The sequence below is a fragment of the Diabrotica virgifera genome, chromosome 9 (genome assembly GCF_917563875.1).
Source record: "Diabrotica virgifera virgifera chromosome 9, PGI_DIABVI_V3a".
Taxonomy (NCBI): domain Eukaryota; kingdom Metazoa; phylum Arthropoda; class Insecta; order Coleoptera; family Chrysomelidae; genus Diabrotica; species Diabrotica virgifera.
Window position 1 is genome coordinate 213511343 of NC_065451.1, and position 16531 is coordinate 213527873.

A 16531-nucleotide genomic window follows, 5' to 3' on the forward strand; every position below is an offset into this window, starting at 1 on the left:
TTTTAAAGCATTGTTTTTTAGGATCAGTGTTTTAGTAATCATAGTAGATCACAGCAATCTTGGTTAAAACTGGCAAGTAGAGCTTTTAAACGTAGGTATGTGTCGTTAATACAAGGTTTTCGTTTTAGTTTTTTTGGCCTTAATAAATTATTCCTGTTCCCCCAGTTTGGTGGAACTTGTTGAGCCTTGTGGTGCACTAAACATGGGATGAAAACTGCAGCAGCCTAGCAGGCTAGGACTGCAAAATTCAATAGCTGTCTGAAACTATGGGTGCCTTGAAACGGATTCAAGCCCCGGCATCTTCACCAACTTACAATGTACTCATTTAACTACAATCCATACAATCAGCATTTGAAGTCACCGACAAGTAATCCTGTCAACTACATGAAGCCAGAAGTATCAATTTCAAATTTTTGTAAAGCTTTAGGCAGGATTTGCTTTTTTGATATTAAAATTTCATTTTTTTTTCTACAATAAATATGATTACTTAATATGATATTTTATTTGTGCCTTCCAAAACTCCTTTTTCACTTTTGCAATTCCAGATCACCAATTCGGATTCCGCAATAAACACGGGACGATCCATTTGCTAACCAGTTCATAGAGTGGTAAATCAAATCAATAAGGACCTGAATAGTAAAAGATATTGTTCAGCAGCTTTCCTCGATATATCTCAGGCTTTCGACAAGGTGTGGCATCAAGGATTGCAAGTTAAACTAAAGAAGCTACTGCCCCATCCCCACTTTCAACTTCTAAAATCATACCTGACAGATAGGCACTTCCAAATAAAACATGGAAGTGAATATACAGAGCTGCATCCAATAAATTCCGGAGTTCCACAAGGTAGCTTACTTGTACCGATTCTGTACTTATTGTATACTGCAGACGTGCCATCAACACGACTTACCACTGTTGCGACATTTGCCGATGATATAGCCATTTTGGCGTCCCACACTGACCTAACATCAGCCTCTAGGAACCTGTAAACTAGTCTAAACAAGTTCCAAAACTGGCTAAAAAGATGGCGAATTAAAGCAAATGGATTGAAATCAACACATGTGACTTTTACCCTCCGCAGAGAAACGTGCCCACCTGTTCAATTTATTGAGTGTCAACTTCCACAATCTGATAGCTCCAAATACCTCGGAATGCACCTGGATCGACGACTGACTTGGACAAAACACAATATTCACTAAGCGCAAGCAACTTGGCCTCAAATTAAGAAACATGTATTGGCTCATCGGCCGCAGATCAAAACTCTCCATAGACAATAAAATATTATTATTCAAAACAATCTTAAAACCTGTGTGGACCTACGGCATCTAGCTGTGGGGAACTGCTAGCAACTCCAACATATCCATCTTGCAGAGGTTCCAAAATAAAGTACTACGAACTATTGTTGATGCTCCCTACTACGTCAGTAACGAAATCATTCAGCATGATGTCCCTTTGGAATCCATCAAAGATGCCATACATCGTTTTAGTGTCAACTATAGTGAAAAAGTGTCAGTGCACCCGAATCGGTTAGCGGCCCAACTAAACGTGCGCGATGCCAATGAAATCCATAGGCTAAAACGTCTACTGCCATCCGATCTATCTATATCACATGGACTTTAGTTTAGTTTTTTTAAGGCAATTTATTGTTAAATCATACCAACAATGTTTAACTTAGGTTTAGATATATTTAAAAGAGATTATTCATTGGAATAATACTCTACATGTCATTAGCTTCATTGTCAGAAAAAAACGCTTATTGCCTAATAGGCAGATTGCAGATCTCTCAAGGTGTTAATAAAAAAAACTTTTGCAATTAAGATAAGACCTACCTACACCTAAGAGATAGAGATAGTCGAATGCAGAACAATTTGGCTCCGTATGTTAGTTGAAGTTTCACTGTAAAACAGTGTTATATATTTATTAAAACCTAAAAAATTAAGCAACCTACTTACTTTTGTTATGATATAGGTGACTCTACCATACAGTCCATCTTTAATATCTCTCTCAATCACCTTTCTATTTCTTCTAACTTCATTGACAGTCATCGCTAGCAATAATGGCCAATGTACAATGCACATGACGCTGTAGTGGTACCCGTACCTGTCGTTTAATATAAGTTGAGGATCGGTGGAAGGGATATCCCAAAATATGGCGCCAAGAATAAGGGATAGACTGGCTGAAAGGACTATCACTGTGAGCCAGCTGAGGAAAGTCGCGGGTTGGGTGTAGATCATGGATTTCCTGGAATAAAAAAGACAATTTTGGTATTTTGTTATTTTTGCAACTACTTTTCAACTAGAAACGATCCATTGCAACTAATTTTCAACAAGTTCTCAACAAGTTTTCAACCGTTATTTTAAAACAGTTGGTTCGAGGACGATGGACCTTATACTTACGTAAACAAAGCAAATGCAGCTACAAAACAATTACAGTTTCGTACAGTGAGCGGCAAAGATGAAGGTGGTCCTGGGTCGCTTAAGGGTTCCTGTTTTTGTCTAAATATTTCAGCCAACTGTTCAATTCGTTGTGATGATTCTAACATAGCCTCCGCTGCGAGATCGTCCAAGGTTACGAGATCAACTGCAAAATTAAATTTTTGTAAAAGTTATTAAAGTATTCATAAAATATATATCTAGCTTGACAATAATGCCAATGAAGGACTCAGCAGCACAGGTTAACACAGTGGATGGTGAAACAAAGAATAATAACATAGAACATGGGGTAAGACAAGGTGACAGCCTATCGAAAACTCTCTTTAGTATAGCCTTGGGGGGAGTAATTAGAAAAACAGGGCTAACAAAAAAGACAATAATTCAAAGCTCGGCACAAATAATAGGGTATGCAGATGACCTAAGAGTGATAGCCCGTGACAAGAGAAGTCTAGAAGATGCCTTGCTAACATTCACCAGAGAGGCAAAAATCACGGGGTTATTATTCAATCAGAGAAAAACAAAATACTTAATTAATAAGTACGAGAAATCAAGACCAAATAAATAGAATAATAGAAATAAGAATCTAGGAGGAAGAGGACTTATGGATATAGGTGAGCAATTAGATAAACAAATTGCTAATTTAAGAATTTATTTTCAGATGAAAGCTGAGAAATCTGCTCTACATCGCGCTATTTGCGCAGTAGATGACACAACACCGATCAAACTGAGGGAACCAGAAATGCGCATAAACCACCTCACTAAAGACGAAAAAATGCGCACCTGGATGGGTAAACCTCTGCACGGGCGACATTCCAAAGAGGTCAGCCAAGACTATGTCGACAATACAGCGTCGAACTATTGGTTGACATCAGGAAAGATGTTCCCTGAAAAGGAGGGTTCATTACTGGCCATTTAGGACCAGGTTATACCAACCAAAAATTACCTGAAATATATCATCAGACCCTCAGGTCCAAAACGACAAATGCCGATATGGATGCCAAACCCAAGAACCAACATCTTACAGGGGGCTGCCAGGCATTTGCTGCAACTGAATACAAGGAACAGCATGACGCAGTGGTAAAACTCCTTCATCAAGAGATAGCTATCAAGCTGGGACTTCTCCAAACGGACCATCTCCCATATTATCAATACGTCCCTGAGAGTATGCTTGAGGATGGCAACTACAAGCTATGTGGATGCTACAGAGGACCGCACTGTGCTCACAGACCAAACAGTAGCACATAATAGACCAGATCTCGTACTAGTTAATAAATTAACAATACAAACAACACTAATTGATGTGGCGATACCTAACAACAATAATCTACGTAGTAAATTTGCCGAAAAGATCGCCAAGGACAGAGATCTGGAAATTCAAATACGAAGACAATGGAGAATGCAAAGTACCCAGACGATACCTATTATTATGTCTACCACTGGAGTCATTCCGAAGAACCTCCTCGAAAGCATAAAAAAGCTGGGTCTAAATGAACATCTTTACAAGACCATGCAGAAAGCTGTACTACTTGCGACGGCCAGATGTGTACGAAAATTTTTGTGAGCATACACCTGCATACCAAGTCACCTAGGGCTCGATAACACGGAAGGAGTCCCACCAGAGCTCAATCCTTTTGATACCGTAGCTATCTGGGATGAGTCAATTTTCCCCTTAGAGGGAGTGTGAGCCGTATGGCTAAATCTGGAAATAAGAATAAGTGATAATGTATTCCAAAGAGTTGACTGCTTTAAATACTTAGGAGTAATAGTAGATGGTCAAAACAGAAGAAAGATAGAGATAAACGAAAGGACTAAAGCAGAGAAGAGGGCATTTTGGAAATACCACAAACTATTTTAAGATAAAAATCTGAGCAAGAAAACAAAGACAAAGATATATAGAGCGGCAATTACACCAGTCATTACCTATGGGGCAGAAGCAATGTGCCTTACAGAAAAAGATGAAGAAAAACAGAATAATAGAAAGAACAATTATGAGGAGAATACATGGGCCAATTAAGTCAGATCAAGGGGAAATACAAATTCTGATGAATCACGAAATAAGAAATCTAATGGAAGGAGAAGACAGTGCACAGTGCATGAAAGCACAAAGACCAAAATGGTTTGGCCACATTCAAAGAAGAGGAGCGGATGAACTGATTTGGCAGATAACAAATTGGACGCCAGTAATAAACAGACCTAGAGGAAGACCGAAAATAAAATGGGAAGATCAACTGCGAGAGGATATATCCAATATGTAAATTACAGGCTGGATAGAAAAAATACAGAATAGGAAAGAATGGAAACAGATCCCCGAGAAAGCAAAAAAACACGAAAACCTATAAAGAATCACGAAGAAGACTTATACGGACCAATCCACCGCATGAAATAGATTAAAAGAGCTCATGAACCTGAGCGACCTATACTTTCCTACTAGACTGACCGGTCTATATTATACAGGGTGTTTCATTAATAATTGTCCATATAGTAACTGGAGAAACCTTAGCACAAAATACGAAGATTTAACCTAAAACACTTAAATAAAATGTGGTTACTTACTGAGTTACAGGGTGTTTTATCTAAAAATTTAAAAACTATTTTTGCTTAGCATTTTTAAACTATTTAACGTATCCTTTTCATACTTGGCAGGAAGTATAGGTAGTGCAGAAGGAACTAAATTATGTTAAACAAACGTTTATGGCTATTACCAGAGGCGTACGACGGGGGAAAGTGAATGGTTAACCCTTTCCAAATTTTACGCCACTGGCGAAATTGCTATTTTAGTTCAATTTTTGGATTCTCCAATACTTTCCATGAAAATAATATACTCTTCATGCATAACGATAAAATCATTAGTTTTCGAGATATTTGAAGTTAAAAATGAAACGACACGGTTATTTTAATCAGTGTATTGTGTCGCTTCATTTTTAATTTCAAATATCTCGAAAACTAATCATTTTATCGCTAAGAATGCAAAGTATATTATTTACATAAAAACTATTGCAAAATCAAAAAATTACACTAAAATAACAATTTCGTCAGTGGCGTAGAATTTGGGAAGGGTCAACCAGCCACTATCCCCTGTCGTACGCCTCTGGTAGTAGCTAGAAACGTTTATTTATCTTAATTTAGTAGGGCGTACAGTACATGCACTTTCTGCCAAGTATGATAAGGATACGCCAAATAGTTTTAAAGTACTGGGTACAAATAATTTTTAAATTTTAATCATATGAATCATATCATAAATTAATCAAAATAACTGTACCATTTCATACTTAACTTCAAATATCTCGAAAACTAATGGCTTTATCGTTACCAATGAAAAGTATATTATTTACGTAGAAAGTATTGTAGAATCTAAAAATGGCACCAAAATAGTAATTCCTCCAGTGACGTAGAATTTGAAAAGGGTCAACCATCCACCATCCCCTGTCGTACGCCTCTGGTAGTAGCTAGAAACCTTTATTTATCATAATTTAGTAGAGTGTCTAGTAGTCGCACTTTCTGCCAAGTATGAAAAGCATACGTCGAATAGTTTTAAAATGCTGAGCAAAATTAATTTTTAAATTTTTAGATAAAACACCCTGTAACTCAGTAAGGAACCACATTTTATTTAAGTGTTTTAGGTTAAATCTTCGTATTTTGTAATAAGCTTTCTCCAGTTACCTTATGGACAATTATTAATGAAACACCCTGTATAATCGTGTACGCAGATAGCAACAGATCATGATCAGTATACCTCTTCTTATCGTAACAGTTACAATTTAAATTTAATCATTGACATTTAAAAATACAAAAAAATAGAAACTTACGGTAGTAATCCGAGGGATTCTTAAAAGCCGGACAGGGATACTCAACTAGAGCAAAATATGGCAGCATGTCCCGTCGTCTTCCACTATACATAGTCCTCCCCGCCGACACCAACAAAATCCTAGACAGCATAGTAAATATCTCGTAAGTGGGGGGATGCATCGTCAATATCACTATCCGCCCCAAAGTACTACCTGCCCCACCGCTCGCCCATTGTTTTAAATATTCGACTAAAAAAAAGGTATCGAAAATGTCCATGCTTTTGGTGGGTTGGTCTAAGAGTACGATATCAGTGTCGAGGATAAGGTGACACGCTACGTTCAGTCTTCTTCTCTCTGAGATTGTCATCATAGATACCTTGGTGTTTCGGACTTGCTCTAAGCCTAGATCGTCTATTAAAACGTTTATCTGAAAATTAAACATCAGAATAAGTTAAAATCAACAAGAAAATAAATTAGGGTATCTTTAATTGAAGATAAAAGAACTTAGTTAAATTAACTTAATTCAAGTATACGCACCAACAGTTGATAAGGATGAAGAGGAGATAGAACATTTTTACATGAAGTAAGACACAATTTTAAGATCTATTAGAAAAGACGACATTACCATAGTAATGGGGGACTTTAATGCTAAAATCGGGAGAGGAAAAGTTGACGAATATGTTGGGGAATTTGGACTAGGTGTCAGAAACGAAAGAGGGGATAGACTCGTGGATTTTTGTCAAAATGAACATTTTGCAGTAATGAACACAATGTTCCAGCTACCCGACAGAAGATTGTACACTTGTAGATCTCCTACAGACAACAAAGACCGCATCGTCAGAAACCAAATAGACAATATACTGGTCAAAAATAGATATAAAAATTCAATTAAAGCAGTAAAGGCGTACCCCGGAGCAGATGTCAACTCAGATCATAACCCGCTGATAGCAGTAATGCATTTGAAACTCAAAAATATAGTAAGACGTAAAAATAAACCATCACTTGATTATACGAAATTAAGAAAAACAGAAATACATCAAATATGATCCAACAAGTCAACTCAAATCTAACACAAGTAGAAGAAGAGATTTTAACATCAGAAAAGATGTCAATGAAAAATGGAATAAAGTACAGAAGGCTTTAAAGCCTGCAAAGACAAATAAAAAGCAGAAGTGGATGACTTCTGAAATTCTAGCATTAATAGAAGAGGGGAGAAAAAGCCAAAGGGAGAAATGAGCCAAAATACAAAGAACTACAAAATAAAATTAAAGTAGAGATAAAAAAGGCCAAGGAAAAGTGGTTAACAGAACAATGCAAAGAAATAGAAGAGTATGACAGAAAATACGACAGCTTTAATATGCATAAAAAAATAAAAGAACTAACAAGTACCAAAAAGCGAGCACACTATTGGATACTTAAAGATGATAACGGTAAACTCATCGCAGACATCAAAGATAAATTAAGATTTTGGCAGGAATACATAATGAAACTATTCGAAGATGATAGAATGATACAAGAAGAACCACGGGAACAAACAGGACCGAAAATAATAATGTGCGAATTAGAACAAGCAATTAGAAATACAAATACCGCAAAAGCAGTAGGCCCAGATCAGATACCCACTGAGCTAATTAAATGCATTGACGAAAAAACACTGCATATACTTTTAGATCTGTTCAACAAGGTATACAGAACAGGAGTGATACCCCAGGATTGGTTGCTGTCCACATTTGTAACACTACCAAAGTTAATACATGCGACAGAAGAAGAAGACTATACAAAAAAATAGAGGAAGATATAGATGACACCCAGTTTGGTTTCAGAGAAGGACTAGGAACGAGAAAGGCTCTGTTCGCTTTTAACGTTCTTACGCAAAGATGACTAAATATGAACCAAGATCTCTATGTCTGCTTTATAGATTATCAAAAGGCTTTTGATAGAGTACGAAACGACATCAGAAACTCATAAAACTTTTAAAAGAGAAGAATGTGGACAGTCGGGATATACGAGTTATTGTCAATCTGTACTGGAATCAAAAAGCAACGGTTAAAATCGAAAATGTCGAAACAGAGGCTATAAAAATCAAGAGAGGTGTTAGACAGGGTTGCGTGTTGTCTCCATTGTTATTAAATCTGTACAGCGAAGCTATTTTTAAGGAAGCAATATCAGAGGAAGAATAGGGTATATCAATAAACGGAAAAATCTTGAACAACATAAGATTCGCAGACGACACCGCTATTTTTGCAGACAGTCTAGATGCACTGCAACTATTAGTAAATAGATTACATCAAGTCAGTATGGACTATGGACTACAAATGAACGTTAAGAAAACCAAGTTCATGATTATTTCTAAGCAACATACAGTAGGAAGGTTGGATATCGAGGGAAAACAAGTCGAAAGAGTGAATAACTACAAATACCTGGGAACCTGGGTAAATGAAAACAATGACCAGGGTAAAGAAATCAGGACACGCATTGAAATTGCAATGTTGTTCTGAAGCTATTTTCTTGTGGCATTTTTATAATCACGTATATTCAAATGGGAAATAAGCCACAATTTTACCTAAAAATGATTTTATTAACGTTTCGACGCCCAAGTCGGGTGTCGTTGTCAAAATACAAAATAATACTAAATAAACAAAAATGTTGTTGCTTAGTAAAAAATTCTTCTAATAATTTATTTAATCTGACTCATTTGACATAAATGAGTCAGATTAAATAAATTATTAGAAGAATTTTTTACTAAGCAACAACATTTTTGTTTATTTAGTATTATTTTGTATTTTGACAACGACACCCGACTTGGGCGTCGAAACGTTAATAAAATCATTTTTAGTTATAGTCCAGAAAGCCACTGCGCATCCGCTAGGAAAAATATTCTAATTCTGATTTTTTGCACAGTCTTACTCAAAAAGGACTCCTTTTAACAAATTTGCATGTTGCCAGGACCAAAAGATGGTCAAAACTTTTTTAAACGTTTTTTTTTTTTTTTTGTTTTTTTCCTAAAATTATTTTTTTTGCATGAAGAAAAGTTTTTTTAGGTTTTTTGGATCATTCCAAACAGAAAAGATCTTTCGTGACTTTTCTCTAAAAATGATAGTTTTTGACATATAAGCGATTAAAAATTGAAAAATTGCGAAATCGGCCATTTTTAACCCTCAAAAGTTATGTGAAAAAGTGAAAATTTGAATGTTGCCAAGGTAGGTAGATATTCTTTAAACATCGATTTATGAAATCCCGAAGAGTTTTTTGCACCACAATATTCAAAACTCCTTTGTGTTTTAATTGGTAATCAAGCGTGCGCGACACTATTTTCCACCGACAGTATGGTGCAAATGAAAGGAATTAATTCGTTATTTCGTAAACCGGCGACTTTAAGGAAAAATCCCGAAACAGGTCGATTTTTATTTTTAAGTTACGATATTGTGGCATATATGGTATACTAGTGACGTCATCCGTCTGGGCGTGATGACGTAATCGTTGATTTTTTTAAATGAGAATAGGGGTCTTGTGGTAGCTCATTTGAAAGGATTTTATTCTCTATTTAGCAATTTAAACATTTACATAATTATTTATACAGGGTGTCCTTCTACTTCTTTTTTTGTCAAATAATTTAATTAATTAAAAATGTTTTGGAGACCCTGTATAAATAATTATGTAAATGTTTATATTACTGAATAGAGAATTGAAGAACCTTTCAAATGAGCTAGCACACGACCCCTATTCTCATTTAAAAAATCATCGATTACGTCATCACGTCCAGATGGATGACGTCACTAGTATACCATATACGCCACAATATCACAACTTAAAAATAAAAATCGACCTGTTTCGTGATTTTTCCTTATAGTCGCCAGTTTACGAAATAACGAATTTATTCCTTTAATTTGCACCATACTGTCGGTGGAAAATAGTGTCGCGCACGCTTGATTAACAATTAAAAAACAAAGGAGTTTTGAATATTGTATTGCAAAAAACTCTTCGGCATTTCAACAATAGAAGTTTAAAGAATATCTACCTGCCTTGGCAACATTCAAATTTTCAGTTTTTCACATAGTTGTTGAGGGCTAAAAATGGCCGATTTCGCATTTTTTCAAATTTTAATCGCTGATATGTCAAAAACTATCATTTTTAGAGAAAAGTTACTAAAGACCTTTTCTGTTTGGAATGATCCAAAAAACCTAAAAAAAATTTTTTCTAATCAAAAAAAATAATTTTAGGAAAAAAACAAAAAAAAAACGTTTAAAAAATTTTTGACCACCTTTTGGTCCTGGCAACATGCAAATTTGTTAAAAGGAGTTTTTTTTGAGTGAGACTGTGCAAAAAATCCGAATTAGAATATTTTTCCTAGCGGATTCGCAGTGGTTTTCTGGACTATTAAAATTGTGGCTTATTTCCCATTTGAATATACTTGAAATTGCAAGACAAGCATTTATAAAAATGAAAAAGATGTTTGTTAATCGAGACCTTCCTCTGAAGCTGAGGATAAGAACCTTAAGATGCTACGTGTTCTCGACTTTGTTGTATCGAGTGGAAAGCTGGACACTAAAAGTAGAAAATATAAAGAAGTTGGAAGCCTTTGAGATGTGGTGCTATAGAAGGATTTTGAAAATACCATAGATCCAACGAGTTACAAATGCAGAAGTGTTAAGAAGGCTGCAAAAGGATTGCGTGCGAGGTGATAAAGAACATCAAAACAAGAAAGCTAGAATATTTAGGCCACATTACCAGAGGTGCGAAATATGAGATATTAAGGCTCATAATGCAAGGTAAAATTAAGGTTAAAAGATCCATAGGTAGAAGAAGAATTTCCTGACTGAGAAACTTAAGAGAGTGGTATAGTTGCAGCTCAGTTGATCTTTTCAGAGCAGCCGTCAATAAGGTACGGATAGCTGTGATGATAGCCAACCCCCGATAGGAGAAGGAACTACAAGAAAAAGAATTTAAAATAGACTGTAAAATAACTGTAAAATAAAGACTAAATAAAATAGATGTAAAATTAGAGATAAAATCAATGCAATACAATAGTACTCACCCTATCCATAGATTCAATTTTTAAATACCCTAATTTCTCTGTTGGTTTCTTAAGATCATAATGTAATCTTAAAGTCTGTACAACTGTCATATCCTTACATAAATTCAAGTCATTTTGGACATAAGCTACTCTAGATTTCAATGTATGCGCTCTGACGCTATGTCCATTTAAAAATATTGTTCCTAAAGCTGGTGACGAGAACCCAGCAATGATGTCCAACAAGGCGGTACCTAGAAAAAAAAAAAGAAAAAAAATGTATACCAAAACTTATTATAAACGTTAGGAAAGGAAAAGTAACGCAAGAGATAAAAAAGCATAATACGTCGTGAAATAAAAAGAGATGAAACTAGTAAATGTGGGAAATTATCGATAGAAATCTATAAATTTACATTACATTATATTACCACTATCGATAGTTTCCCACCTTTAGACTTTAGCTTAAAAGCTAGTTGACTTCAGTCATAATTATACGTATGCCGTTAAAATGGCACTCAATCAGTTTTTACTTTATGCAAAATTAAAAAATGTTAATGTCATGTTAACGTCGTACGCATAATTATGACTGAAGTCAACTAGCTCTTAAGCTAAGGTTTAACGGTGGGAAACTATCGATAATAGTAATGTAATTTAATGTAAATGTATAGGTTCATATCGATAATTTCCCACCTCTACTAGGTTCATCTTTTATTATTTCACAACATATTATGTTTTCCATCTTTTGCGTTATTTTGCCGATTTCTAGCGCACTCATCAATGTATTGTTAAATAATTTTTATGGGAAAAATTTAGAGAATTAACTTTGTGTCAAAGACCACGAGATCGTAAATTTTCATCGCCCTGTATATAGCCAAAAATTTGTAAAAAAAAATAATTTAGCCGTAAGCAGTGTTTCGTGGAAGAGTAAAAGTTTAGTGGTAAAGTTTCTACGAACGGATTAATACATTTCAAAACAATGAACTAGAAAACGGTACTTTTAGAAAGTTAATGTGCTGTTTTGTAATGGATAATAGACCATGTTTCTAAATGGTTTCCTAGAAAGAAATGATGGTAAACAATTTTGTTTAGTTTAGAATAGACGGTTTTCTAGAATGTAAGTAAAATTAATTTTAATATCTCCTGGAAATTAACAAGACAGAAAATTTGTATACAACACTAGTTGTTCTTAAAAAAAAGTAGGGATATGATGGGTGAGGAATGCTTGTGATTGGAGAGGAGATCGATGGAAGGAGAATAGAGTCTTAGATTGAGGAGAGAGAAAAAGAATTTAAAGTGTAAAGAAGATCGGAAGCAACCAGTCCAGTTTGGAAGTAGTATTTTTGTGTAAAGTGGTTAATTTGGTGGCCGTGGAAGCAGATTCGTGTTGTGACGAAATCGTGATCAAGTCGAAAAGATCAAGTCGAGAAGTACAAACTCCTTGTGTCCGAATAGATTCCAGTTTCTGTCTGGAACGAGTAGCCGGTTTTATATCAACTTTGCACGACATATCGAGCTGAAAGAAGAAATCTTGGAATTATGAAGATTGATATTGTTTGTATCAAGTCAGAGATTTAATTGAGGAGAGAATTCGAGCTGTTTTTTGTTTGTGAAACAGTTTGAAGGTGAACGACAGTCGCAGCATCCGAGAAACACGTTGTGGGAGAACCGAGGACAACACAATCCATGAGAAGAAGTAAAGAAGATAGAAAAGGTTAGTCAGATTATTTGTGAAAAGAGAGAGTTGTTTTATATTACATACCATATTTGTTTTTTTGTCAACTTACAAGTTTTACAGCATAATTTATTCATTCATAAATTCATAGAAGATATAAGCAATCTATTTAAAAAGTGGAAATTAAATTTTGTTTTTTTTATAATAATAAGAACAGTCTACCGAATCATTTAAATGAATTTTGGTTAAAAAAGAGGAGAGAGTAGAATTAGAGATTTTTTTTATTAGATAAGAAATTTTTACAACAGAATAAAGTTTAGCATACATTTTTAATCTTTTATATTTATGGTGTAGTATATAAATAAATAGTAGTTATAAAATTTATATGATTTTGAGTATATTTATTTTCCCTCTTTTGTCCTGGATAAATTAAGCAACGAGAAATACTAGAAGCCACAAACTAAAGAGAGAATTAAAGCCACATTAAAATCAATTAGCCCTGAGAATATTTTTTATTGGAAAGTTTTATTAAATTTTGGTTTTGTTTTTATGAGTAGCAATTAAAATAATTAATTAATTAATCGAATTAATAAGATGCTGATCAATATCATGACAGAGAGAAAATACAGAGCATAATAGTATATAAGAAACATATAGGAAATACAAGAATTAAAAAAACAAAAGGCGGTACCTTCTTCCTCGGAAGTCGTCATAATGGCCATTATTTCGCCCCCTCGAATTTCAAACGATATTTCGTTAAGAAGAAGGTGTTGACGGGATTTGGTGCAAGACTGGGAGCTTGGGAAAATGCCTAATCCATGTGCCTGCGATAAAAGTGAAACGTTAAAAATTTTCAATAAAAGAAAATAAATAAAAAACAAAATAAAATCAAATAAAACTAAATAGAACGAAATAAAATCAAATAATATCAAATAAAATCAAATGAAATTAAACAGAATGAAATAAAATCAAATAAAATCAAATCGAATCAAATCAAATCAAATATTATTGTTATATTATTTGAATGTTATTTTCAATATGTACCTGTAAATGTGGAAACATAAACGTGGTTCCAGATTCATCATCTTGATTGAGATAATCGGTTCGAAGAATAGATGGTGGTCCTCTTCTTGAATGAGGCACAGAGAAATGACTTTCAGTTTTGGACATTGGTCTTCCCATATGACCCATGACACTAAATACACAAAAAAACATATTATATTTCATAAAGTAGCACTTTTACTAAATATTAGATAATAGTAAAGTATTAACACTATTAATAATGAGCTTTAATAGATCATCTTCAAGTTAGGCCTTGGTCCGTTGTGACTGAAAGGTATTTGGCTTCGTTTTGCCATTTCGTGGATCTGTCTTGCACTGTTAACTGTTGTTCTAGATTCTCTGCTCTTTTTGAAAATAAACACTTCTGTGAAGAGTCTTTTCTGGCTTTATTGCTATTTTTATCGGATGCTGCTTTCTTCTATCGTATCTGTTTCTTACACCTGCTTAACTGTGATGCTTCAGCTTCCGATATTCCGTGTCTAGATCGAACTGGTCCTATCTAAACCCTGAACCTCCCATCCCTTAGGTTCGAGGAGATGAGTTTCGTCATGGCTCCACTGTATCCATAATCTGTTATTACGTTTGTCAGTTCTTCATGCCACACTCTATCGAAAACTTTGCTCACATCCAGGAAGGCTGCTCCTGTATATTTCTTGTTATTGAATCCAGCTGCTGTGTCCTCTGTAACAGTACTTGTAGTTCGCTGAAATGTTGAGCTCTGAACCCGAATTAGTCCTAACCTGTCTGTCCCTGATTGGAGTCTGGTTTGGATGACTCGCTCTACTATCTTTGGGTTCTATTAGTAAAAAGATCAAAACTGGAACTATGTAGATAATCTAAACAATAAAGACAATTAAGCAACTAAAATATTTGGAACTATGATTACCTATGATCCACGACATCGTGATTGTGGTGTCCATAATCGGCAACACTGTTTCTTCGAGGATCTATTAGATGGCGTTCGCTATTATGACAGGATCTATTATAACCTAAAGCCAAAAGATTGGCTTCCGAAATGCTCTTATTTCTATTCCATTGACTGTTTGAGTGTCGTATATCACCTTGGTGCATGGCTGCCAATGGGATCCCAGGACTCGTTTGCTAAAATAAAATGTTGCAACAATATTGCTTTAATAGTTTGAACAAAAGTAGCAAAATAACGAGTTCTTTAATATATTTTGTAAAACATAGGGTACACAAGTTATTATCTCATCTTACCTCAGCGTGATACACATTTTGCATTCTGAAATCAGGGTCCGATCGATATTTTCGATTTTGCTTATAGTTGTGGCTCGTTTCATTGTCAGAACTATCATATCCAGAACTTCCATCTCTTGGTCCATGACTTCCTGCTTTCGAACGCCTGAAAGTGGAAAGATACCACATAGTTAAGAAGCCCTGCAGTACCTACATTGCGTATAGGTCACAAATATAGTGACTTTAATATATTTTGGACTCGTATATCCCTTTGAAACTTACAGAAACAGAACAAATCGAGATTTTAATAATGAATAAGATGTATCGAATGGCCACCAAGATCTCCTGATTTGACTACGCTTGACTTTTTTATGGGAAAGAACGGAAAAACTCGTTTGTTTCTGAAATAATTAAATTATTCTATACTTTTGCATCACACTGTATATTGCTAAAAAGTATTTAAAACCGAGATTTTATAAACTAAACATAAGTACCTAACTGTTCCTATTTTTTGCCAGCTGTTATTTGTGCTACCCAATTGTTTGTACGTTTAAATATATGGAATTATGTTTTACCCACACTATAATCACAATACACGCATCAATTCTATGGTACCATCTAACGGTACCGCTATTAGTACCTAGCATAGCTGTATCAACAAATTGTTAATACGAAAATTTAAGAACACTTACCGAATGTTATGCGGTCTAGTGGACGAGTTTCGTCGAAAATGTTGTGGAGTACCAGACCGATTAGAACCATTATGGTTCGGTGGGAACACCCTCGGAAGGCCGAATTTTAGGTAGGTGTACATGTTGGAGCCCAGGGCTGACCTAGAAATAAACAATATTTGAATTTAAATTGAAAAAAATCGATTTGGAGTATTCATTTTCAGGAAATACAGCTTTAGATTTAATTCGATTCGGGTGCCACCACCATCGGCTGACTTAAGTTTCTTCTTTTCAGAGTCTTCAGCGCCACCTGTGGTGTAGTGTCCGTAGTAGGCGAGCGGCACACCCCTAATTTGAGGCTTAGAAATCGAAAAAGCGACCATGATAGGTGAATGGCAAATTTTGGTCATTCTTTATATTTTCGAGATCGCTGAATCCGAATATGAAGTTTATTTTTATCTAGAATTGGTAGAACATTTCCAAAAATCAAATTTTATGCAATAATGCGAAAAATCAATTTTGATGATTTTTCATATTCACCTCGCTGTATTTTGGGTTGCTGTAAATCTGTCCTATTGAAAATTTGGACATCTTGGGTATTAGTGCACCCTAATATGTCTGTGCAGATTTTGGCATTGGATCCGACCATCACTTGTAACACCGTTGCCGTAACCTCTATTTTTCATACTATCACGTTACAATTT

The 16531-nt window shown here is 35.0% G+C and overlaps 1 protein-coding gene across 2 annotated transcripts in view; it reads right to left on the bottom strand.

Annotated features, from left to right (window-relative positions):
- LOC114338374 (ATP-binding cassette sub-family G member 8) overlaps positions 1 to 16531 on the bottom strand; it is a 113242-nt gene that overhangs the window by 10620 nt on the left and 86091 nt on the right. For both annotated transcript variants that reach the window (XM_028288962.2, XM_050662525.1), the window contains 9 exons: positions 15849 to 15989; positions 15178 to 15322; positions 14846 to 15060; positions 13942 to 14092; positions 13589 to 13721; positions 11250 to 11479; positions 6236 to 6641; positions 2394 to 2577; positions 1950 to 2238 (listed from right to left, as the gene is read on the bottom strand). In XM_028288962.2, coding sequence (XP_028144763.1) covers positions 1950 to 2238; positions 2394 to 2577; positions 6236 to 6641; positions 11250 to 11479; positions 13589 to 13721; positions 13942 to 14092; positions 14846 to 15060; positions 15178 to 15322; positions 15849 to 15989 — 1894 coding nt within the window. The remainder of the gene's footprint in view (positions 1 to 1949; positions 2239 to 2393; positions 2578 to 6235; positions 6642 to 11249; positions 11480 to 13588; positions 13722 to 13941; positions 14093 to 14845; positions 15061 to 15177; positions 15323 to 15848; positions 15990 to 16531) is intronic.